This window comes from Nothobranchius furzeri, chromosome 18 (assembly GCF_043380555.1).
Source record: "Nothobranchius furzeri strain GRZ-AD chromosome 18, NfurGRZ-RIMD1, whole genome shotgun sequence".
Taxonomy (NCBI): domain Eukaryota; kingdom Metazoa; phylum Chordata; class Actinopteri; order Cyprinodontiformes; family Nothobranchiidae; genus Nothobranchius; species Nothobranchius furzeri.
This window is the reverse complement of record NC_091758.1, coordinates 33,596,321-33,622,371: the sequence shown is the minus strand read 5'-3', so window position 1 is coordinate 33,622,371 and position 26,051 is coordinate 33,596,321. Positions and strand designations below refer to the sequence as shown.

The following is a 26,051-nucleotide window of genomic DNA, read 5'->3' as shown; positions in this document are numbered from 1 at the left end:
TGTCAAATATCAGACCACAGAGAAATAAGACATCAGGTTTCATTCAAAAACATGTAAGACTTTTGAATAAATAGCATCAGGCAAAAAGGTCTCAGGAAAAACTCAGTGACACAAAAATACATCCTGAGACTTTTGCCTGAGTCCTTTTTGTCTGATGCTATTTAGCCAGACGTCTGATAGGTTTTTGAACAACACCCGTTGCTTTTATCCTCTGTGGTCTTATGTCGTAAAATAAACACCGTATAGGGGATGTATTTAACTTAATTTACAACTCTTTTTTTTAGACATATTGCCTTTGAAAAGAATATTTTACAAAATACACATCTTTATTCTTTATTTCCTTTAAAATGCTGATTTTTTTTTAGTAAGAACGACATCCTGTAGTTAAATTTGGTCACTGCAGCCCATTTTCCAAACATACACGAAACTTTGTCACTCCCTTTCTGTGAGTATCACGATTGTTATCAGCTACAGATCAGCACCAGAAGAATCTGGATGGAAATAGAAGAGGCGATAATTATCAGTAAGCCGGTAAGAAGATTAATACATTTCACTGCAATATCTAGTTGTTGGTAATTGAAAAAGCAGCTTTCATTTTTTGTTTAAGACAACTATTTGTTTTAAATTCACTGTTAGCATCGTTAGCTCAACATTAGTCTGCTTTACTTGATATTAGAGTAAAACAAAAAGATGTTGTGGCTTCTTAGGAGTAAAAGAAATAACTTCTGGGTCACTAACGTTACTGGCTTTGGATCTTTACAAAATGCTGCTGTGGTTTGCCAGAAGGTGTTGAATTACAAATGCCAACGCATCAGCGGTGACCTGCACACTCAGCAATCCTCTTTGGCTATTTTAAAAATAAGAGAAAAACTGACTACGGCCTAACCAGTTGAAGGAAATCTGTTTCAAAGTAAACTTCCTTCAAACATGAAACTGTGTTTCACTGTAAAATTCTTAACAATTGCAACTTTAACAGTGTTTTAATCCACATTGTGCACAACTTATTTTGAATTAAGTTTGCAGGAAATCCAACAAGTGATAAATTGAGATAAAAACAGATATGCCACTGAGAAATAAAAAGAATGAGATGATTCATCATGTTCTGAAACTCTATGAACTCAATTAAATATAATGATTTCTATCTACCTTTCAGATATCGTCATTGTAAAAATCTACACCTGTGATCAGTAACAGCTTGTTTTTACTCTAATTCCCCTCCTTTCCCTGTTCTCTCCCTTCTTTCTTCTTTCCAGCTGAATTTCTTGGAAACTATCAACACTCTATGATTCAGATTATTTCTCTTTCAAATCAACCCTCCTTCCACTCAGCATAAACTCTCAAGAATATAAAAAAGAAGACAGAGTAAACACGTGTCTGTTACTCCGTGGAACTTTCCAGGAATTTGACCCTGAAAATGACTTTTGCTTATGTATCCTTTTTTAATTGTAGACTTGGACTCCAAAGACAGATACTGATATTAAATCTAAGACTCCACATAAAGGGGTCGGAAAACAAAATAAAGACAACATCCAGTGTGCCATGAAGTTGATTTTTGATTGATATGAACTGGAATTCCAATTAGTGTTTGAATCTCCTCCATGCTGATGTAAGCCAAGACAGGAGACAGTTGTCTGAGCTGGATCAAATGTTGGACAGTTTGAGTGACCAGACTTAATGGGATGTTAGGGATGGAGAACACACACACAGTGGCCCTCTGGAGCAGAGTGGAGCCTTTACAAATTGATCAGAATAGGGAGTGTGTATGGATTATGGATTTAGCAGGACCAGTCTGGGACAGTGGCTGATTTTTTTTTACTGCTTGGACGCCATGGAAAGGACCATAAATGTAGCGAGGACGCTGACACAGAGACAGCTCCAGGAGAAGTGCAGAGTTGCATGATTGGACAGGAGAAAACCAACAAATGAGTGGGTTAAGGGGAAAGGTCGATCAATGTTACAGAAGTGCCTTTTGCAATTTGTTTCCCTTGAATTCAGCTACACAGATAAAGCTTGGAAAGGTGAAGTAAAATAAATGAAAGGTGTTTGTATAAAAGACTTGCACAGCGAAAGGGAGAAAACACACACACACACACACACACACACACACACACACACACACACACACACACACACACACACACACACACACACACACAAGGGAGTAAACTTGGATTGTCTGGGTTTGCCAAGGGCAGGATTTGAAAGAAATACGATAATAAAAAGCAGAGAAATACCTTCTTAGTTTTGGCTTTCTTCTCATATGTATCCGAAAGAGGCTTCTTCTTCTGCTGCAACACGGCCTTCGAGAAAAGATCCTCAAATTCATTGGTGTTGACGATATCAGGCTCCTTCAGAGAACCCCACAGTGTGTTGTTGCTAGGGGAAGAAAAAAGGTTAGGACAGAAACAGGTTACGAGGTGCAAAACATTACATCACGACTCCACAGACAGCAGGTATGCCCAGAGAGGTTGCACGAGCTTAATGATTTTTTTTTTCTTGGAGGAAGTTCATTTGATGTTTATTTGATCTGGTTTCCATTTTCCATTTCGCAGTCTGACAAAAACTTGGCAGGAGTTCCCAGAAATCTCAACTTTCAAAAGGCCATGTTTACGAGCTAGGTGATAAAAATAACAAAAAGCTTCAGACACACTTTTGGTTTCTGCGTTACGGGATCATTTCCCGCAAGAACAGGGATAAAGCGGGGCTTCAGAAGTTGCCGAGTAACATGGAAAAATAACAAACAGAGGCTGAAATGAGAGGTGACTAAAGTAAAGAGGATGATCGGTGCTTCGCTGTTGCACACACACATCTGGCGTATGTTTTCTCTCCAAAATCTGTTCCTCAAACGGACATTAACAGCCCAATCAACACGCTTGAAGTCAAATGAACTTCTTCTAAACAAAGACAGTGTATTGATGACACCCATCATTATCATCTCTTTGACACATACAGGGTCATTACAGGTCATCTGTTGAGGCCTGTTTACACTGAGAAACGAAACTTGAAAACAAGACGCTGTGGCTGTTGGCATAGTTCTGGTGGTGAGAGGACCAGGAAGGTTTTCCTTTGAGAAGAAAATGATGCAGTTTTGAAAACTTCATCTTCTTAAAGTCTAATGTTCCAAAATCCGTTTAGCACCTTGCAAAATTTATGTCGCCTCATTCTACAATCAGACTTCAGGCATCATTTCAAACCTCACATTGCTACCCTTTCATAGCTCAAGAACCTCACACCAATAACAGATCATACAGCTGATCCAGACTTCCTGTTTAATATCTCAATCTCTGCCCTTTACTGCTGAATTTATTGCCGATGTGAAACTGTCAAGTCAGTCCTCAGAAGAACAGCGGCTCAGTTAGACTGACGTTGTAAGACGAGGCAGTAAATCTGGAAGGCTGGCAGAGAAAGGAAGTCTGCATAATCCACTTCCTGTTCCTCTGAAACAATGTGTGGTTCACTCTGTCCTAATCTGAATGAAAGTGTAACTATTGTCTTAATCTTTGTAGCACTGGATTCCATTTTACAAGCTACGAAAACTCAAATACGTTTGACAGAACAAGAAATTAAGACATCCAAATTACTGAAACAATCAAAGCTTTGTTGGATGAACCTGAGCAGGAATTAAACCAAACTCCAAGGCCATGTACACATGCAGCTGGAATTTGGTAAACTCTACTGTTCTCCTCCATCCATCTGGAAAAAAATAACTTGGGTCCACCTTGTTTTCAGCAAAAAATTCAATGCATTGTGAAGCACTAGTATGGGCATACCAAGACTGCAGGTGGCAGTAGTTCCCCAAGTCGATGGCGTCTTTGCTTGAAAACATTGGACATGTAATGATTAGGTGGTGGACGATAACCATCCTTAATGTCCTTCACCGGAGGTCTTCTACACTTCTGTTACTGTTACATAACAGCTTGTAAAGTGTAAACAACAGTCAGAGTGATGATGCAAAATCTAAAACTCTGGTTATTTATGTCCAGGAGCAAATGCTGACAATGGGGAATCCACACATCTCCACCTTGGTCAGAGGCATTTGAAGGAATGGTTTTTGGTAGTATATAGCTTTACTTTTGCATGGATGAAAGGCCAGACTGTAGAAAAGGATCTTTGTTTACCCAGCTACATGTGTAAAGGGCCTGAGGCTTTATGATCTGGAGGTTTGTTATGAATCTCTGTGAGTGAGTAAAAATCAGATCTGTACATACTTGTTGTCCTGTATTTGAATCCTGTTCCAGTACAGAGGCTTCATGGGACACGCAGGCTCAACCACAGGTTTCCTAGGGGCTGCGTTCACTTTCTGGCCGAACCCCCCCATAGCTGGAGGAGGAGGGGGGCCACAGCCTGGAGGAGGAGGGGGAGGAGGTGGACCAGCTCCAGGTGGGCCAGGAGGTGGAGGTGGAGGGCCAAACCCTGAAGGAGGAGGTGGTGGTGGGGGAGGTGGTGGCGGTGGCCCTCCAGTGTGGCCAGGCAAAGGGGGAGGAGGTGGTGGTGGTCCTGGGAGGCCTGGTAGAGGAGGTGGTGGCGGTGGCCCTCCAGTGTGGCCAGGCAAAGGGGGAGGAGGTGGTGGAGGTGGTCCAGAAGGACCCGGTCCTGTTTCTGCCTTTAGATTCTGTTCTATGGAGTCCAGGTTGAGTTTTTTGGGCAGATTCTGGTTGGGACTCTGAATAAGGCCAGTGCTGTCCCCGTCGGGGCTCTTAATGAAGGTCTCCCTGTCCGTCTGGATCGCCACGGTGCGGCTAGTTTTTGGGGTCAAGTCGTCCGTGGTGGACACGGCCACGTCACAAAACTGAACAGGATCCTGACCTGTGCTGCGCAACTTGTCCCTCTGCAACTTAGCAATGACGTCCTCCAGCTGTTTTACAGTGGCAGCGTGCTCCCCTCTTAGCTGGAAAACTTTTAGCTGTAAATCGGACTGTAAGGAGCAGAATTCCAGACATAAAAAATTAGAGGAACACAAACAAGATGAAACAAATCCGCATCATGTTGCAGCACATACCTTTTCAATTTATTGCTACGTTAATTATTCACCAAGTGTTTTCTTAGCCTTACAGCTTTATCCAGTTTGCACATGACTAAAAGCATCTTTGATTTGATTAAATGCTCCATGTGTTCCTTGTTAACTCGAAACACATTCCCACCATTGGCTGTGGTGCATTACTCTGGAAAATCATCAACCCTTCAAATTGTTGGTATTAAATCAAAGGTGAGCAGTAGAGAAACCAATTTCCAGGTCAGGCTTTTCAAAGCGGTGGCCCACAAAGCAATTTATCAGAGGTACAAACGCTAGAACATGGCAGAACTGTGTTCTTTTTAAGGACAGAAGTTGGATTCTTGTTAAATCATTAAAAACGAGTCAGCTGTAAAAAATGGATTGGGATGTTTGAATAGACATTTGATTGATTTCAAGAGGAGTTTAGAAATTTAAATCTTTTTGTGTATCCGTGGCATAAAGATTACATTAAACACATATTAATATCCTCGGGGTTTAAACAACATCTTTATCCGATTTAATTTTATTTCTGGATCCAGAAAAAGTATTTTATTTTCCAACATTTTCTAATTCATCAACATAACCCATTTATACATAAATATTTTTTTAAAAACACTAAGTTTCCACAAGACCATATTTCCCTGCAATCACCCGGTTCAAAAAGTTTCATAATGACTTAGCGCCATCTTCTGGTCACACTTGTTTGCTACATTTACACATGAGCCAACAGGAAAAAAAAAACAAAATAATGTCAAACTATGTCTCCTATACAAATGCAGTCACAGCTAAACATTCTGTGTCCAGCATTCATTTGATCAAGAGATACTTGCACCTGATTGTTCACTGGAGCATGTTTTGCTTTCACTGCAATTCTGCAAAACAAACAAACAAAATGCCTGCAAAAACTTACTTGCATCTTCTCCTGCTCTTCCTTACATTCTCTTTTGAGCTGTAAAACAGCAGCCTGGTGCTCTGAAACAAGTCAGAATAAAGACCACAGGGAGGATTAATCAGGACACAAACAGCACTGATAAAAACACATCAGCATGTGTGTGCATATCAAGGGCGGTTCTAAGGTGAGTCCAAGGTGGGCCAGCGCCACCCTGACAGCAAGCTTGGAGCCTGCTTCCCTGCTGAGGGCAGATCCTTGGCATTAAAAAGTTTGGAAATGTTTTTTTTAATTGACAATTTAGCCTAATGCATGATGTGGAACCAAAGCATGGGAATTAATGCATCTGAAGTTGAAAAGAGATGTTGACACCAATACTTTCATGTTGCCACTGAAACGGATAATTAAGAAAAAAAAGAATTTATGCAATTTTTTTTTTTAAAACTATTTTATCTAAAATGATTGTTAATATATTGCTGGGATGACACACTCAATACTGAATACTTAAATGCAAAACTGTAATGTTTTCTTACAAATGCAGCCGGCCCCAATCGCCCACCCGCCCCCCTGCCCCTGTCTATAACCCCTGATATTTTTTCCTCTTTTTTAAATAATAGTTAAAAAACAATCAAAATAATATTGATCAATATCAATTACTGAACCAGTGTTATGTTTGCTAGCTAAACATGAGCCATCCAATCAGCTCATCATAAATAAAGTGCTACAAAAGAGCAGATCACGTCCACTAAAACAGTCAGTACAACTCAACCAACCAGTTTTAGATTCACTGCTGCCTGAATGGAAACAAAGCATTCTGTCAAGGTGCTCCTAACTGTGTTCTAAATATAATGTTCTATACCTCTATTTTGATGTGTTGTGCATTTTTAGCTCACGTGTGCTTTCAGATTTGACAGATCTGTTTCTGAAGTGTCTCTCTAAGCTGTGGTGTGCTGCGTTCCCTCAACTAAGGTAAATTTAAATGTATCCGAGGGATCAGACCATCAGATTTGTGTCTTAATTGAATATATGACAGCGTTTAGTTTCATTCACAATCAGGATTTACAAAGAAGTTGATCTATATGTGAACCTGTCTGCAAGTGAAGCTCTAAATCAGAAAAGTTTTAAGAGGGGAGAACGTTTATTAAACTATTTCTAACAGGCTGGATGTATTTTTCTGCAGACTCTAATTTAGATTATAAATGTACACATTTAGAGGCAAGATGTAAGGAGTTCAAAACACAATCAGTTTGATGAGGGTAAGCCTGTTCTCCAGATAAATCTGCACCATGAGGAGCATCATTCAGCTCTTTGTTTGAGATCACCCAACCAACACAGCCTAAAAGCAAAGCTTTTTACTGTAATTTAATCTACCCTGTGTACGCAGCCTATTTGTGTGTCTCAGAGTACAAATGAGGCCAAACAATCCACTGCTGTACCACACGAATGGCCTCATTAAGGTACCGACAATCTTGCAGCATTCCTTAATGGATTTCAATGTTGTTTACATCCTACTGTTGTCTTTATTTGTGGTTTGTTTTTGATCTAAAAGATGAGAGCCCACGGATTATAAAATGATAGCTCTGGTTTTATTTTAGTGTATTGCTGATAGCAAACCATGTTTATCTATGAGATTTATTTAAATGATTTAATTGCAGCTCCACTGGCTGCGGTCCACAAAGCCAGTCAGTGTGAGGTGTGTCCATGAATGCGTAGCTGGCACGATCCTCTGTCAGTGTTCCCAGTTTTAACCCTCTCAGGCTCAAAGTAAGTTTTGATAAAAGGATGAACAACTAAGTCCTTCAGGGGTACTTCTGGGTTAAAAATGCTCATGAAATACGTATGTGGAGTAACCAGGTAGGTAGGTTTTAATGTTGCAAATCTGCAACGCCTGCCTCCAGAGGGTTACGCACAAACAGGGATAACAGTGTTTAATCCGACAGGCTTGAAGGTCTTACCTGCCTCTGTGTATTTGAGCCCCACCTTCTCCTCTTCATCTTTAGGTTTTGGTGGAGGCCACACAGCCTGCAGACGTCCTGGAGTTCGGTCCTCACTGTCTGAAGGGGACGTAACTTCCGTCTATAAGGAGAAAACAAACAAGCAAAGGCTGATTGAGAACAATTGTTTTATTTAAGACATTAAAACTGTTAATTTTGTACGGATTTGTGGTGTAGTCACTTAAAATGTCATGCCTACGTACTGGAATTTCTGTGGGACTTGCTGTGTTTTTGCCAGGGGATTTGGTTCTTTCAAAGATCTGCCTCAAACACTCTTTGTCATTCTTTATTTTCCTTTTGATTGCCTCCAGGTCTACATCTTCTGTCTTCTCTTTTCGGATCACTTTGGGACCAAGTAGGCTCCTGAAGGTTTCGAAAGCCATGTCTGAGGTTGTCTTTTTCACAGGTGGGCTTGTGGAAGTTTCTGATCCTGCTTTTTCTTCTAAAACCACTTTTCCTGACTCTTTTTTGCCTTGTAGATTTTCACCCTTAGTGTCATCGCGGTTGCCCAGGCTGAGCTGCTGACTGAGCTGTCCCAGTTTGGTATTTTTAGATTCAGAGAGCGATTTGGGCTCGGAATACTTTCTCATAGGAGAGGTTTTCTTCTGCTCAGGTAAGAACTTAGCTTTGTTGACCGTCTTTTTGAGGCTCAGGAGGGCTAGATCAGCATCCTTCTCCCTCTGCTTGATTTCTGACACCACCTCCCGATCTTCACCCACCGCTCCTTTTTTCAGCACCCTTAAACCACTAAAGAGAGCTGGCATCTGGAAGGAAGGAGGTGTAGAATGGGGTACACCCCTGAATGGTGATGAGCTAGAGGAGGAAGAGGAGGTGGGAGCAGGTGAAGCTTGTGGCGTGGGACTTGTTTCAGGCATTTTTGGATCAGCTTGGCCCTGTAATTGGCTGTCGCTTGTGGATTTTTCAGATCCTGAAAGTTTCAAACCAGCAGTTTGTGGCTTTGAACAAGATGATGGACTTGAATTGGAGGAGACAGAAGTTGAAGTAAGATCGAAACGAAGCTCATCTGACCTCCCCTCAATTCCTTCCTTGTGTGTGTCCTTGTTTTGTTTCGGTTCTAATGCAAAAACCTCATCACTGTTATTATCCGGAGTCTCCAAAGTCAAGTTCCCAGAGATGATGGAGGGAGCAGGCAGAGAACAATCAATACCAGTGTATGCATCACTGTCATCCACACCTGTATCTGGTTTCTCTTCATCACGTAGGGCATCTACAGTCACAGACACGGTGGTGGTTCTCTCCTTGGTATTGTAGCCATCTTCTATTTTGGACAGCAACGAGACCCGAGCCGGTTTAGAATGACCTCTACCACCAAACCTACTAGAATACAGAATATCTTCAATGCGAGATCTTTCTTTAAACCCGTGAGTTCTAAAAACAGGCACTTCCTGTTCCGTTGCATCGTCGTCCCCCTCAGACGACGTATCCTTGCTAGGACTGACAAGCTTCTCCGTTAGAGCTGAGCTCCCCTCTGTTGCCTCCTTTTCGTCATTTTCTGCATCGCTATACGTTTCCACCATTGTGACCTGTATGAGATCTGTGTCCGTTGAAGATTGAGCTCGTTCCCTAAAACTTTTCATAGCTGATCCAACTTTCTGAAATAAATCAGAAGAAGCAGTCACATCGTCTTGTAAAACTTTTCGCCTCCACTGGATGCTTTCCTCGACGGCTGTTTCGCTTGCATCTCCCGCTTCAGCCTCTCCATCTGACAGCTCCCTGAAAGCCGTTAGAACGGGGTTATCTGCATCCAATAAGGTGTCCCCGTCCTGCGTGAAGAAACTGCTGATGACGTTCAACAAGGAACCAGCGGGATGCTTCCCCTGCTCATCTAAGCTGTTACTGTTCATTTTTGCCTCAAAGTTAAGAGTAACAAAAGCAAACCAAAGCAAGAAGGAGTTTCAGCAACCAGTAAAATGTTGCTTATCCAAGTTGTTCCTGTTCCACATCTAATCCCGTCTGGGAACAAAAGACCTTTGTTTGGACAAATCTCTCCCACTCCTAGCGTCTTCGGACACCTTGACTGGTTGCATGTAGCACAGTTTCAAAAAAATCCCATTATGAAATCTCCTGGCTGCATGTTGTTAGCAGTGGGGTTTGGTCTGCTCCCTCCAAGCAGGATTCAGTTAGGAAATCCAAGCTGTTCAAGCGTCTGGAAACTTATTCTGATGTAATTTCGCTGGGAAAGCACGAGAACAGAGGTCACCTGTTTTTCACAAAAAGTATGTCCAACTCCTCAAACAAGTCCGGCACTAATATCCACAAAGCTTTTCTCCCCGTGTCGGTCTGGATCCCAAAACTCTATGGTGCTTCCAGTCTGTAATTACAGGAAAACTTTGTGTGCTAGTGAGTGAGCAATCCCCCACACATGGAAAAAGCAAGAATTTCACTGGTCTAGCCAGTCTAGGAACACCTCCTTTCAGGTCCCTCCCTTCATGGGAGGGGTTCTGCAAAAACCAGGCTCCACAGGTGTCTGATTACCTCTGCTTAGTTGTTTAATGGCTCCGGAGGTAAAAGGGCAATCACGGATGGAGGAAGTTGGACTAGGGTTGAACAGAAAAGTGTGGATTCCTGAGGCTTAAGGGGAAGCGATTAGGCATTCAGATCATGGCCAAATAGAGCTAATATGCAAAGTGGCTAATATGCTAAGAAGACTGTGAAAGTTTCTAGCTGAATTAAACAAAAATAATAATAATAATAATAACTGACACACCTACCTCAACAATGAAGAAAACAAAGTCATCCATTGTGACACATTCTTAAACAGAGTTATAGCTGCAATTTTTACTTTCCAAAGTTGTTTACTAGAGTGACTACATGCTAACAACAAATCATCTACTAAGTGACGCAGTAAATTATCATTTTAGAGATTTTTCTTATTCATATATCGTCTTCAATCTTTGATAGAATGTTGGTTAAGTCAAAACACAGATGGAAAACAATTCAAACTGTTGTTGCCCTTAACAACCAAAAGTCTGGCAATTCTTAAAAATGCCTGATTGTGCACATTCTAAACTGGACAGAGTGGACACACAGGGTCTGAGTTGTGCTTGGAAAAAGTTTTGGCTTGAGTTGTAAACTTACAAAATAACTCAAAAAGTACATCTGACCATGGGAGATTTTTCACTTTTTATCATTTCACTTCCCTAACAGAGCTAAAAATAGAATGTGTAAGGGTTACAGAAGCATTTCCCAAATATAGTAAATCCAAGTCTCATAATCTGAAATATTAAATGATGTGACATATGTGCTAAGCAGATATTAATCAGTTACAAGTTACAGTTCCTGGATTCATGCATGAAATCATTTCAGCTGCAGCTCTTATAAAAAAGAAGAAGAAATGTTTGTGACAAAAAGACCAGCGTGAAAGCTAGCTGCAGCTTTCATGACAACGCAACATTTAATCATGTTCTGCATGCCCTTTGGACTGGTATGTCACAGTCGGGGCAGTTCAGGTGTTTCGGGAAGACAATGCATAGCTTCTGCTGATACAACACCCGCCTAAATCCACACCCAAGTAATTTCCCCAAACTGCCACAGGAATGAAGACCTCAAGCCAAACAGGATGACGGAATGTGGACACACCTTGGAGAAAATGTTATTTTTCAGTTAATTTTAACACAGTAGCTGAGTCTGCTTTTTAAAAACCTAAGATAAAAGAAAAGAGATAGCTATGGTTTATAGAACAAATTTAGCTTCTTCCAGGAAGTATACACGTTTACTGAGTAAAGCTTGTGTTGTAACTTCTTTGCAACAAATTCATTTAAAAATAGTCAGAAGTATATGTGACTTTTATTCAAGTTTTGCATGGAATGACTTCAGCTAGTTGTTTAGGTCCAGGTCTCCAGGTTAGAATTGATGACCTTCTAATCCACAAAAAAAGAATTAATGATCAGCTGATTATATGCCTGAATGTAGAGTAATCCCCATGAGTCTCACGAGGTGGAAGAATGGAAAGGGTCATGGGTGCAACCTTGGTGTTTTTTTCTAACTGTTTATGTTTTAAAGTCTCTCACCGTGCGCTCTAGCTTGGGGTAGTAAGGCGTGTCTCCAATGATATCATCTTCAGGTGGGGTGATGCGTAAGAAATCCAGGTGGTCAGGTCGTGGAACGTGGGATAGGACCTCCTGGGGCTCATCCAGCACCCAAATATCATCCTGACGCAGCAGGGAGTCTTCTGCCCAAACACAAAGAGACAGAATAATTATAAAATAACTAATTTGCACAAGGCATTAGAGGAAAAAGACCCAACAACATAACAGGCACGGTCGTATCTGACTCGGCCACAAAAGCAGCACCAACTAGAGCAAGGCATTTTTCCCCACACCTGCATGGGTAACCACAACAGTGCAAGGTAGAACACATTGAAGCACACTGCATAAATAAGCAGCAAAAGAAACACCTGTTTGGCAACAACCTCGAGTCATGCGGCCATTTTTTTCAGCCAGTTTTCTTCTCACCATCAATTTCATCCACTTCATTCAGGAAAAATACAAATGGTGGAAAAATGACTTCAAAGACATAAAGTATTTGCAACTGTAACATTTGTTATTTACATTTATACATATTTTGTTATAAAAGATGTGACAAACATTCCCCAGCACAGTGAAAGTAAGAAAAAGTCTGGTTGGCTAATGACTAGTGGAAAATGGGGCAAAAAGTAAAATAAATAATGTGTGGAAACTGAGGAGATGAATCAAAAGGAAAGATAGGGTGAAGATGCAGAGGTAGGGTGGATGCTGCATAACCAGATAAAAGACAACACCTTGACTTGTTTTGCTAGAAAGAAAATAAAAAATGTGCCAAACTCCCTGTTCAATATAGTTCAAAATATCTTGTGTACAGCAGGATTAGAGAGGACCTGCAGTATTATGTGACTGCTGCACAGCACACGCTTCTTGAAGAGACTTTTGAATGCATAATGCACACACACACACACACACACACACACACACACACACACACACACACACACACACACACACACACACACACACACACACACACACACACCCATGTACGCAAGTGCACACACAAAAACCAATGAAAGGATTTCAGCTTCAGTATTCCAACACACACGTTGTGCAACAGCAGTGCAGTTATGTGGGATTTTGACTCATGAAAAAAATGGTAGGATTAAATTAATACTTTTCATCATGATAATGCTGTGCTGCACAGTCCTGCACTGCAAACTGCTGACTGCGGGCTGGGCTGGTTCCAAATGCAGAGTAAAGCTCAGTCAGGGCCAAGCAGAGAAAATACAGACGAGGAACAGCTCTCGACATAACGTCTCCACGGCTCTGCAAATCTGCTGCAGACAAAAACACCGTTCAAGGGTTTGGTACCAAGCGATTAACGTTATTTCGAGGTTCCCTGCAAAATGGTTTTCAGATATTTGTAAGATGGTCCACACTGCCACCATCTGGACAGGGAGAGACCTAACTGCAGCTTGGTGGGGAACACAAAGCCCTGTGATGCAATGGGAGAGACTGCTGAATGCAACATGGAGGCATTGCATTTTAACGTTTGCCAGCTGAATTATTACACAACAACACACACAAACAGGAATTCTGGAGGATTCTGTCCATCATTGCTGATAATCATCTGCTTTGCTACATGACATTATTGGCTGCTTAAATTATCCTGCTGTTCATTCACTGAATCTCTTAAATCTGGCCCACAAATAGCCCTAACCCTAACAATGAGTATGGAACCATGAAAGTAAACGTGAAAGCAAAAAGAAAGTGTTTGTTTTTGGCAAATCAAATCAAATCTGTAAAACCAAGGCGGAACCGTTGGTTAAAGGGATAGAGCAATACCCAGTAGACTAAATTTAACACACCACTTACAGAATTGTTCAAGTGTTTGTACTTGGCTGGGCCTCTCGGATATCTACATTATTTAAATGTGTTTCCAACGAGCACATCTGCAGGATATGAATAGCAATCCAACTCTAGACGGGAGCTCTGGTGCTGATGTAAGACTTCTCATTTGAACAGGGAACATTGTTTTTCTTTCAGCTGGTAATCAGATGTCAGAAGCTTGTGTGTGAGTTCATGTCAGTGTCCACCGATCAATCTGGCGATGATAACTCACAGCCAAATGTAAGGTGCATAAAGCAGACGTAAAAACCACAAAATGAAAAACCTACCAAGACCATCTTGTTTACTAATTAGTGTTTTAAATCTCTTTTTTCATACAGATCAGGAATCACTGCAGGCCAGCTAAGGCACACATAAGAAAGTTATGTGTAAACATTAGAACAAAAGTACAACTCGATCTTCAAAACAACTTCAAAAAACAACTTAACGGTATTTTCTAGAATAGCCCATTTGACTTCCTCAAATCTATAGGCTTCATCCCTCGCAGTCAAATAACTGGGCCAAGTAGATTGCTGGGTACATGTGGCAGTCTTCAGCTTCCTTCATCACTGACTTTATTTATTTAGCATGAAAAATGCAGGGCATTATGAATCACACAGTCATTCTGGTTGTCGGTTCAATTTTTCAATTGACCTAATGGCTCAGGATGACTGTCAGGTTGGTCGATCCATTCACCTGTTTGCTTGTCAAGTTACGGTTCACAGAAAGGCAGCTTCAAGCGGAAACTGAAGGAGTAGTTGTGCCTTGCTCCATCGGAGAACTGAACAGAGGCTGACATGCTTGGGGAAATGCTGTTCTCCTTTTAAATGACCATTTAGTCTAGAAGGTACGTAGAGCGTAGAAAAACATAGCGGGCCATGGATGAGAAGACAGGGATTTTGGTTAGATTACACATAAAGCTGGTAATGAATGCAAGAAGCAACAAAAAGGCAAAAGCACGAGATACAAAATAGCTGACATTTTTCCCATACTTAAGGAGTAGCGTTTTTTATTGAAGTAAATGGGTTAGACGTTGCAAGTAAAGGACCTTTGTGCCTTGTTTTTCTGAATGCAACTCAATGTGAGACAGAAAATGCGCTTGCAGCGTGTTTTGGCAGAACAAACTTCATTACCCTAATGGGGGCTGGCTATTGTCTTCGGTGTTTGGAACAATTTTGCTTGGCAGTGCATTTTGTGTTGAATCTCAACTAGCTTGCTGAGATGTTTCATCATGTAATCATAGTACTGGTATCCAAATTGTAGACTGTAATAAGTAGAAGACTAAAGCAGAGTAACAAGATAAAGTAAAACTGAGCAATGAATATCTCAAACTGTGGACATTTTCTCTTGCTCAATCTCAAAACGCTGCTTACAAAAAGTTATAAATACATTTTTATTTTATTATTCCTATCATAAGTAACAGAATGCACCTTTTGCTTCATGCACACAAAGACAATCAATGAGATGCTGCAGCTTCACTCAGCTTTAAACTGCTTTGTTTTGGTCCATGCTCACCACCTCCATTAGAATTTCTGATGAGATTCAGTGAACATGGTCTGTATTCCCAAAGGCGCTAATCATCTAATGAGCATTAGCAAACATTTAGGAGTCTTTACCACTTTCTTGTGGCTGTGAAGTTGCATTCAGGCTTGCTGTTTGCTTAAAGGGATCCTAGAATTTAAAACCACTCTTAGCTTGCTGCTGAATACAGGGAGCTTGGGGTGTCTAATGTAGCATACCAAAAAGCCTGGCCATGTCCGACTTGCTTTCCTATGCAAACTAGTAATGTTGTAATGGCCACAGAGAAACCGTTTGTTCTGAGAAAATCTGGTTTAACAAGTCATGAGCTGAAACATGCCTCCTTACATTTGCATGCCCCAACATACTTCAGCATCAGCAATATATATTGGCTGCGGTAACGATAACCACATAAAAAGGCTAACCTCTGGTCAACACTAGCCCAAGCTACTGCTAACCCTGGCCCAAACTACTGTTAACAGTAACCTGAACTACTGCTAATGCTAGCCTGAGCTGCTAACACCCTAAATGGACAAGAGGAAAACAACAAAGATGAATTTTGGAGCACCACTTATGCACCAGGCTATCAAAGGCTATGAATGAATGCCAGATGTGTCAGAATAAAAAGCATCAATTTGGGGCAGTAGTAGCTCAACAGGTTGAGCGGGTTGTCCAGTAATCGGAAGGTTGCAGGTTCGATCTCGGCTCCGGACAGAGAATACTGCTGTTGTGTCCTTGGGCAAGGCACTTAACCCACCTTGCCTGCTGGTGGTGGTCGGAGGGTCCGGTGGCGCCTGCGCTCGGCAGCCTCGCCTCTGTCAGTGCGCCCCAGGGCAGCTGTGGCTACATCGTAGCTCATCCCCACCAGTGTTTGAATGTGTGTGTGAATGGATGAATGATACACTGTAGTGTAAAGCACTTTGGAGTCCTTACTCTGAGAGGCGCTTTACAAGTGCGGGTCATTTATCATTTATGTAAGAAACATAGGCTCATGACATCAAATAGAGAATCTACTTTACTGCCTACATGATCACACTCATTACAGTAAGTCCAAAGCTTCAATATAAAAGCTCTAATTAAAGCAGCTGTGAGATAATTAATTCAACCTTTGAAAATCATAATGGGCCCAGCTTCACAACAACCTACTCATCTTCTGTAGCTGAGTCCAGTGATGTTTATTTATGAGTTAACATCTAACGTTTATTCTAAACTGATACGATTAAACAAATGTGTGTTTGAATACACTCCTTTATTGTGGGGATGGTGCAGCACGAAGTGTCTCTTGACCCCCCCTCCCAAAAAAAAAAAAAAAAAAACCAGGATGGAGTCTAATTTCTAGGGGATTCTGTGATTCTGTGTCTGCGTGTGCATGCCTGGTTGAGGACACAAAGTGACGATGCAATTTTAGAGGGCGCTGATCTGAAACATCTCATAACTAAATGATATTTTTTATATTTGACAGAAAGCTCAAAGCTTTCCCTCCTTTCAGTGGTTTTTACTTTCAGTACTCTGTGATGTTGATTTATTATGCAACAATTCCAACATTCCATCTTCTACCTACATAAACAGGTAAATTATACCAATCCCGTTCCTTGAAACTTGCAGAGGAAAAGGAACAAGTATTAAACATTTCTCAGAGAATCGCTGCTTTAATTCAATATTTCTGCTGTCTCACACATTTGTTTAGAAATGTTTAATGAGACATATGTCTTTCTTTCTTAAGTTATAATTGCTCTTTGGTCGATACAAAACATGTTTAGGATGTTCTTTGCATGAATTCCTTCTCACATAAAATGATTTCAGCAGTTTTACCCATCCATCCATCCATCCATCCATCCATCCATCCATCCATCCATTTTCATCCACTTATCTGGAGTCGGGTCGCTGGGGCAGTAGCCTAAGGCGAGAGGCCCAGACTTCCCTCTCTCCAGCCACCTGGGCAAGCTCCTCCGGGGGAATCCCAAGGCGTTCCCTGGCCAGGTGAGAGACATAGTCCCTCCACCGTGTCCTGGGTCTACCTTTAGGTCTCCTCCCGGTTGGACGTGCCCGAAAATCCTCACCAGGGAGGCGTCCAGGAGGCATCCTGACCAGATGCCAGAGCCACCTCAAGTGGCTCCTCTCAATGTGGAGGAGCAATGGGTCTACTCCGAGCCCCTCCCGAATGACCGAGCTTCTCACCCTATCTCTAAGGGAGAGCCCAGCCACTCTTCAGAGAAAACTCATTTCGGCCGCTTTTATCCGCGATCTCGTTCTTTCGGTCACTACCCAAAGCTCGTAACCATAGGTGAGGGTAGGAACGTAGATCGACCGGTAAATCGAGAGCTTCGCCTTCTGACTCAGCTCTCTCTTCACCACGACAGACCAGTACAACGCCCGCATCACTGCAGATGCAGCACCAATCCGCCTATCTATCTCACGCTCCAGTTTTCCCTCACTCATGAACAAAACCCTGAGATACTTAAACTCCTCCACTTGGGGCAGGACCTCATCCCTGACCCAGAGAAGGCATTCTACTCTTTTTCGAATCAAGACCATGGTCTCAGATTTAGAGGAGCTGATTCTCATCCCAGCTGCTTCACACTTGGCTGCGAACCGCTCCAGCGAAAGCTGAAGATCACGTTCTGATGAAGCCAGCAGGACCACATCATCTGCAAAAAGCAGAGACCTGATCCTCAGGCCACCAAAATGGATGCCCTCCACACCTTGGCTGCACCTAGAAATCCTGTCCATAAAGGTTATGAACAGAATCGGTGACAAAGGGCAGCCTTGGCGGAGTCCAACTCTCACTGGGAATGAGCTCGACTTACTGCCGGCAATGCGGACCAAGCTCTGACACCGGTCATCCAGGGATCTAACAGCCCGTATCAGAGGGCCTGATACCCCATACTCCCGGAGTACCCCCTCAGGGCCCCCCGAAGGACGCGGTCAAACGCCTTCTCCAAATCCACAAAACACATGTAGACTGGTTGGGCAAATTCCCACGCAGCCTCCAGGATCCCCCTAAGGGTATAGAGCTGGTCCAGTGTTCCACGGCCAGGACGAAAACCACATTGCTCTTCCTGAATCTGAGGTTCAAAAATCCAACAGACCTTCCTCTCCAGAACCCCTGAATAGATCTCACCAGGAAGGCTCAGGAGTGTGATCCCCCTGTAGTTGGAACACACCCTGCGGTCCCCCTTTTAAAATAAGGGGACCACCACCCTGGTCTGCCACTCCAGTGAGGCTGCCCCCAATGTCCACGCGATATTGCAGAGCCGTGTCAGCCAACACAGCCCCACAACATCCAGAGCCTTAAGGAACTCCAGGTGGATCTCATCCACCCCTGGAGCCTTGCTACAGAGGAGCTTTTTAACCACCTCAGTGACCTCAGCACCAGAGATTTGAGAGGCCAACCCAAAGTCCCCAGACTCTGCTTCCTCACTGGAAGACGTGTCGGTGGGATTGAGGAGGTCTTCGAAGTATTCTGCCCACCGATCCACAACGTCCTGAGTAGAGGTCAGCAGCACACCGTCCCCACTATAGATAGTGTTGGTAGTGTTGGAATTGAAGCTCCTTCTGACAGGAGACTCTGCCAGACGTTCCCAGCAGACCCTCGCGATACGTTTGGGCCTGCCTGGTCTGACCGGCATCCTCCCCCACCATCTGAGCCAACTCACCACCAGGTAGTGGTCAGTTGACAGCTCCGCCTCTCTCTTCACCCGAGTGTCCAAGACATGTGGCCGCAGGTCAGATGAAACAACAACAAAGTCAATCATCGAGATGAGGCCTAAGGTATCCTGGTGCCAAGAGCCCATATGGACAGCTGTATGTCTGAACATGGTCTTCATTATGTATTCAGCAGTATTATTTTGAAAATTTCACAACCTTCCAGAATGAGCAGTTTCAGGGCCCTGTCACTTTAAGAAAGCAAGTTGTAGCTGGCCACAACCACCCTTCCCCACCCCCCAGGCTGGTTTTAATACTAATTGTCCCATTTGTGATGTCACAACTATGGACTTTTTGAAACAGTTTATTTTAAGCGTACTATTCCTGAAACCAAACAGTGAAAATGGATGGAGGGTTTTGTCTCGTTTACAGAGGCAGGCTGGTCGGCCTTAACCCTTTGGTGCATAACGGTCACTACAGTGGACAGGTACTCAAAATTGTTATTTCTTTATTTTTGCTATTAAGCACAGCTGTTGAAGACTTTATTGCATGTGAGCCCCTCCATTTGGACTTCAGTAAGTCAGGCCAACATATTTCATGTTCAGAATGCATGCTGTCCACTGAGATGGACATGTAATAAAGTATTTGTAAATTAACAAAATGGTACAAAAATATTTGTTGAAATTGGTTTCATTCACACCTAAAGATGAATGAAAAAAATTGTTTAAAAAATCATGGTTGAAGATTTCATAATTCATGCATCAGAGGGTTAAAATTAAACCCAAAGACATACAGTCGATCAACAGGTATATGGTTCAACTGATGCTGTGGATCTGCTAAGTAGCCTAAGGCTCTGAATTTATGTAAATACATTTTAGAAAAACTGAGCTGAAAGTGAAATTAGAGCTCAAAGAAACAAGCAGAAACACTCAGCCGACAGCAAGTAGCCTCTGGATATTTAGAGGAGGTTAACATTAAAGACCTTGGTGTTGTGCATCATTGCCTCTCTGGTTTGAATGCCAGCTGCTATTGGAGCAGGCGGAGGGAGACTAGGGGTCTTAGCACACCTCTGTTGTTGCTAGGCTTCCTGGGGCTGGAGGCTAGGAGGGAGATCTGCCGTCTGGTTGGGGTCTGGCGTGGTGGGTTGCTGTGCTCAGCGTTGGGCGGGGAGCCTGCTCATCAGCACCCCAGCAGAAAGGGTCAGACTCTGGGAACCGGTAATGGTTATACCCCATGTGCAGCAGTACCGGGACCAGAGTGAATAGGGTGTGTATGGGGAGCATGAGTGGGTGTCCGGCATGCATTTTTGTAAGTCTTTGGTTGCATGTGTATGTGTGAGCATGAGGGAGGAAGTGTATGACTGTGTTTGTGTATGACTGTATATGTCAGGTGGGGCCTTTGACTCCTCCCTTCTCCTGGGACTTCTTTTGATGATATAGATCTTCGTCTCCCCTCCCCCTGCCACACCTGGTGTGGAGTGCAGTGCCTTGGTCTGCCTGAGTGTTCGTGGCTCCCGGGTCAGGGGGTTTAAGATTTTTGGCTTCTGCCTGATCAATCCCGGTGGCTGCCTGGTGGGGTCTGGGTCCCTGGGCTCTGCTGGGTCCCCGGCGGGGGTGGTCGCCCCTGGGTCCCGGGTCGCTGGGTCCCGGGCTCGGCCGGCTAGGGGGTGGGAGGCTGCGGGCGGGCCTGTGGGCTTGCCGCTGATATCTCCTGGGACTCTGCCGGTTGCTGGTTGTGGCCCCCCGGGGCGATCCTCTGCGCCTCTCGAGGGGGGCGGGGGCCTTTCTGGTTGCAGTCTCCTTGGGGTTCCTGTGTTCGGGGGCAGCGCCTGGATCTCTGGGACTTGGAGCTCCCTCCGTCTCCTACACATCTTTGGGGGCAGATCTGTGGCCCCTCACACTCTCTATTGGACGCTTTTATAGAGAAACCTTACATAAACAAGCGCGAGTAAACACACAGGTGCTCACATGGTGCTCTCATAAGGATGGGCTTGGGCACGTTCAACACATGTCTTAAGGCTGTCGTTGCCACTAAATGCAGTATAATTTATTATCGTGTGATTGTTCAGTTAAACAATGTTGATTGTATATTTCTTCAAGTTGACGCAGTGATAGCTTGCTCTTGTTGTATTGTTGTGTCTCATTTTTTTCCTCTTCTTTCTCTTTCTGCAGGTCTAGAAGCAGACTGTTGTTCATTATTGTTTATTTTTGTAAAAAAAAAAAGACCTTGGTGTTGTGCATCATTGCCTCTCTGGTTTGAATGCCAGCTGCACAGGCCTTTCTTAGGTGAGGTGAGTATGTTCTGCTTGTGCATGTGTGGTTTTAGGAGAGTACTCAAACTTCTCCGTGACACTAGGAGTCAACGAATGTATCAGTGTTTTCTCATTTGTCTCTGTGCAGCCATTTGAACGACTATGGACCATTTTCAACATTTATAATTAAATAGAATTCAGGTTAGTGCTTTAATGTTTTGAAATTAGAAATTCAGATTTTTTTTTCCAGTATTGTAGCTGAAGCCAATAAACACAATCAAAGCAGCATCAACCTGGACTGTGTAACAGTTTGTATAGAACTACAAATTTAATCTAAAGGTCAAGATATCAACCGAAAGCTCTGACCATTTGTGCTAAAAACAAGCTGGGACAAAACAACCTGGTGCCTGAGCACCGATGACAATTCACAGCTACGTTAGTTAGCTAGGCTACTGACAAAACTGTGGCGCCATTTTCAAAGATCACATATAGAGCACACCATGAGTGTTCAAATTAGTTTGTTATGCCATTGTCAGATTTACACGAACGAGGCAAGATTACACAAGGCTGAAAATAAGGAAAAGGTAATCCATTTTTCTGCAGCTCTTTTGCTGGGTTTGGGGGGTGGGGGGTCAGCCAATCCAGCAGAGACAAAATTGGCTATGCTTGAGTTACCATTGTGCCCATGAGAACTGTGGTCGGGTCAAACTCTGTGTCGACACTAAGCCTTTGATCTGCGACACTCCCACTAATCTCTGCCTTCCCTGCAGCGCCAAAGTAAGTTAAAACGGATCATCAACAAAAGTATTCCCAGGACTCGCTCACCCGGCGCACAACTCTGTTGGGAAGTTTTTAATTTGTGGTCATGTGTCTAATCCGAACCCATGGGGAATTACAAACTAACAAAAAGACTGTGGAAGAAAGCCCTCATTTATTGGACAAATTAGGCTGTTAGATAAGAGTCGAGGTGACATTTCACTGGAAATGACACAAAATAATAAAAAACAAACATTCCTTTTCTCATTTCACATCTTTTGTTCTTTGGAATGCAGAATCAGTGCCGTCAGATCGTGAGCTTATTCTGACAAACGTTTCGTGCTACTGAGGCCATGACAGCACCAACATCTTCACTCACATCAAAGTGTGACTCCAGCGACTCACCTGTTGTTGTGGAGTCACTTGTGGAGTTCCACTTGGAGTTGCTCGGACGCCTGCTGAGATCCAGATCCAGGTGGGTCACAGTCCGCTTGTTGCCATTCTTATCTATGACCTCGCTGTAAAGTTTGGGTTCATCTGTGTTGCTTGAGCTGCCTCGATTGGGTTCGTCATCCTTATCTGAAAGCAGTACAATCCGGTGGTTGAGCTGTGGGCTCACTTGCTTGGAGGACAAAGGGGACAGGGCAGGGGACATGCTCTGGAGGCTGTTAGAAGCTGGGTATGATGTGTTGAAGATCCCAGCAAGAGAAGGTGAAGAGGGGCTCTTTTTGTGGGATCTGACTGCAGCTGAGGGCTCTGCGAGTTGGGGCAGAGGCAGCTGTAGACCCTCAGAGAGTTTGCGAGTGGTGTTGTCTTTGCTACCTCCAAGCACATGGTTTCCATTTGGTCGTCTCCACTCTCCATTCTCCTGCTTACATCTGCTAGTCTCTGGACATCGCCCAGTCCCATCTGTATTTGCGTGGCTCACAGAGAGAACTTTCCCTTCCACTTCCTGTACTTTGGCAACAACTCTGACCCCCATGCCCCTTTGGTTGATTTCACCGTAAAGCTGTTGAACAGACTTGACCGTTGATCCCTTCCCAGCCAAAGTCTCAACCTGAGAAGCAAACCTCCTGATAGGTCGAAGGTTGCTTTCACTCTGCTGCCTGTTCAGACCTTCCATCAGACTGCAGGAGGAAGATTCATAACCCAGCTCACCGTCACACTCTGAAAAGTCGGTACAGAAATCCACGACTGGGTCGAATGTCTGGTTGTCCTCCATTAAGTCCCAGCTGTCATGGACAACCTGGAGGGATTCTTCCATAGGCCAGATGGGTTTACTCCTAGGGTCAACACCAGAGCCAGTCACTGAATTGTCAGACGCAGGGTTAACTGCTGTAGTTCTTGGGATTCGTTCCGCTTGTAGGAGTTTAGAGGTGGATGCCTTGTTCTCAGCTGGAAGCGCCACAGATGAATGTCTTTTTGTGACGTTCTTCTTCGTCTTACTCTGTAATAAATCCTCAGCACTTTCAAGCTTCTTGCCTCCCAGCTTCTTTGATTTTTTGCTCTTAGATGCAGCTCTCTTTTGCTCAGAGAGAGAGCTGCTGCTGCTGAGAACCTGAACTCCAAGGTGAACTTCCTGACTCTCCATGTACTCCTGGAGTTTCCCATCCTGGTTACCCATCCTGACTTTGTGAGCACAATCCCTACACAGCGATAGCAGATCTGCCAGCAACTGGTGGTGCTCAGCTGCCAACCAGCAGAGCTCCTCAACTGCTTCTTTTGTTGACGGCTGGGTGCTGGGAATTTTTCCCGTGGAGTCAGAAGACTGGCCCCTTTGTTTGGACGATGCAAACATCTTCTTCCCTGGGTCATGGTCATTACCGGGGCTTGCTGAATGAGAAGTGCGGCTCTTGTATTTGAAGCCTGACGCCCGCCTCTTGGTGAAGTAGAGGCTGATGTTGCTTAGCTCACGGATGGGCGAATAGAGAAGCAAGATTGTGTGCGTGCCCTCCATGATGGGTGCCATGTTTGTGGTCAGCTTGCAGATGCAGCAAGCAGGTGAGGAGGAAAGATCTTATTCATCACCTGGCCTGAAGCTGTCAAGACAAAGTTACAGTAATCTGAGATAAATCCGGTTTTATAGATTAAACTCATCCATTTTAAAGCAAACATCATTTAAACACCCAAGAATATTTTTTTATTACAAATTCAGGCTTTATGGGCAACATTTTAGTCATGCTATTGCTTAAATTCCTGCCTTTTCTCAACACAAGACCATTTATATCTCCCTGTTAGTAAATAAAATCTGTATATGAGCTTTAAAAACTTTTTATCAAGTGAATGAAACCTTTCAAAACCGCAATTCATCAACATTTCACAAACTGCCGTAGCCAGGGACAATGCAAGGTGACGACACATGCAGAAACCCCACAATGAGCTGCCATCTGTGTTTATGAGCATAATATTTCACATTATGCTTCCCTGGTTACCCTTAACCTCGGCTGTTTGTGCCATAACATGATCCCGTGGGCTGTCACCTCGCAACGAGGGCATTATTAAAATGGCAGCATGCACAGCCACTAAATCATTCAGATATTCAGCTTTTAAGCCTTTTATGAAGAAAATCGATTAATATCATTCTGGGTTTATAGTAATTTAAAAATTTGCTCATAAAAGCTGTGAATTTTCTCCTAATTTGATTTAAAATGAAGTGTTCAGTATTTTTGTGTTGAAGGATGATGTGAGTTAGAATCCGCTGCAGCTAAAACAGGTGAAAAGACATCATAAGATAAACACTTACCCGACTCGGTGGTAAAAATGATTTGCTTTCATCTCTGTGCTGCGGCCAGCCTTTGCTCACCGCTGCTCAGTGGGCTCCTCTGTTATGATGAGCGGGGGGGCTCGTCCACTAGATGGCCTCGGCGCTGGATCCCTGCGCTCTGATTGGCTGACTGGTGTTCTGGAGCAGCCCACACTTTGAGTCAGTGCAGCTGCAGTTTTCAGGTGGGACATGTGAGGAGAGCCAGAAAGTTCCTGATTGTGAGGATGAAAACAAAACAAAACAAATGTTGACTTTCATGAAAGGCTGCAGGTCCGACATATGTTTATAGGTTTTCCAGCTAAATTCAAATATCTTATTAACCAACAGAAAGAGAAGCGTGCTTGTGTTTGAAATGCTGAATTTGACCGTATCTGGCCAAACAGTGACACCTAAAGGTTGATTTGTACAAATGGAATTGAGGAAAGCCATTACGTCATCACTGTCGAACACAAAAATAAAAAGAACTAATACAATTTAAAAAATGCATTACTGTTTTTGTTCGTATCAGCTATTGATGTTAGATTCTGTAACATTCTCGTTAGTTTTTGTACCTGCATGATAAATAAATCATAAAAATGCAAACTATGGAATTTGATGAATGTTGAGATTATCTTCTGAAGATTAAGAATTCTTTGTGTACTTCAAAGGAATTTTTCTTTGAAGGTTAGATGCATTTGCAGCCATTATAAGCCCCACCATTTACTGGAACATGTGCAGACAGATGTTTACGTTAAACCATTTCACACTGACAAATTGTCAGCATATTTTAAACATAGTCTTTTTAGGACAAAACACAAATTAAAATGTTTAAAACTAACAACAGATCTAGATTGTCAAGTTAAGGAGATTTACTCAAGTTGCTTTTGACTGTTTTTGGAATTTATTTGAAATTTGCAAATGTTCAACTTTTTTTTAATCAAAGCAGGCTTTTACAGAATTTTTGATGGGTAAAAATAAAATTCAATTTATTAAAATAATCAAATCAAAATCATACACAAAATACACAAAACATGAAATTTTAGAAAACAACAGAAAAACAAGAAACAGAAACAAACTTCACAAATACGTTAGAACTATTATCTGGACATTCAACAGGAAATGTTTATTTTTAAGCTGAAATCAGTCAGTTGTTGCTGTCTAAATAGAATTACATTCTGCTTTGTATGCAAAGCATTTTTAGCTAAACAAATCAATTGAAAAAAGTAGGGCACAAGTTGAGTTAAAAAGCAAACAAAAGCACAACTGCTCCAGGTCAAGGTGATATGGTTCTTCCTTAAATGGCTTTCCTAACTTTATATTAAAATATAATCAGTTTTGCTGTTCATTTGTTGCAATAAGTGAAGAAAATGTTCACATCTGAATAGT

The 26,051-nt window shown here is 42.9% G+C and overlaps 1 protein-coding gene across 2 annotated transcripts in view; it reads right to left on the bottom strand.

Annotated features, from left to right (window-relative positions):
* LOC107392450 (formin) overlaps positions 1–24,803 on the bottom strand; it is a 51,799-nt gene extending 26,996 nt beyond the window's left edge. The window contains exons 1-7 of one of the 2 annotated variants that reach the window (XM_015970262.3): positions 24,666–24,803; positions 22,328–23,961; positions 11,908–12,068; positions 7,838–7,958; positions 5,904–5,965; positions 4,209–4,915; positions 2,235–2,376 (exon numbers count right to left, since the gene is read on the bottom strand). In XM_015970262.3, the coding sequence (XP_015825748.3) occupies positions 2,235–2,376; positions 4,209–4,915; positions 5,904–5,965; positions 7,838–7,958; positions 11,908–12,068; positions 22,328–23,891 (2,757 nt within the window). In that variant the 5' untranslated portion in view covers positions 23,892–23,961; positions 24,666–24,803. Of the gene's footprint in view, positions 1–2,234; positions 2,377–4,208; positions 4,916–5,903; positions 5,966–7,837; positions 7,959–8,079; positions 10,544–11,907; positions 12,069–22,327; positions 23,962–24,665 lie in introns of those variants that run through there. The other variant, XM_015970263.3, reaches the window with a different exon arrangement.
* Positions 24,804–26,051: the final 1,248 nt, after the last annotated feature.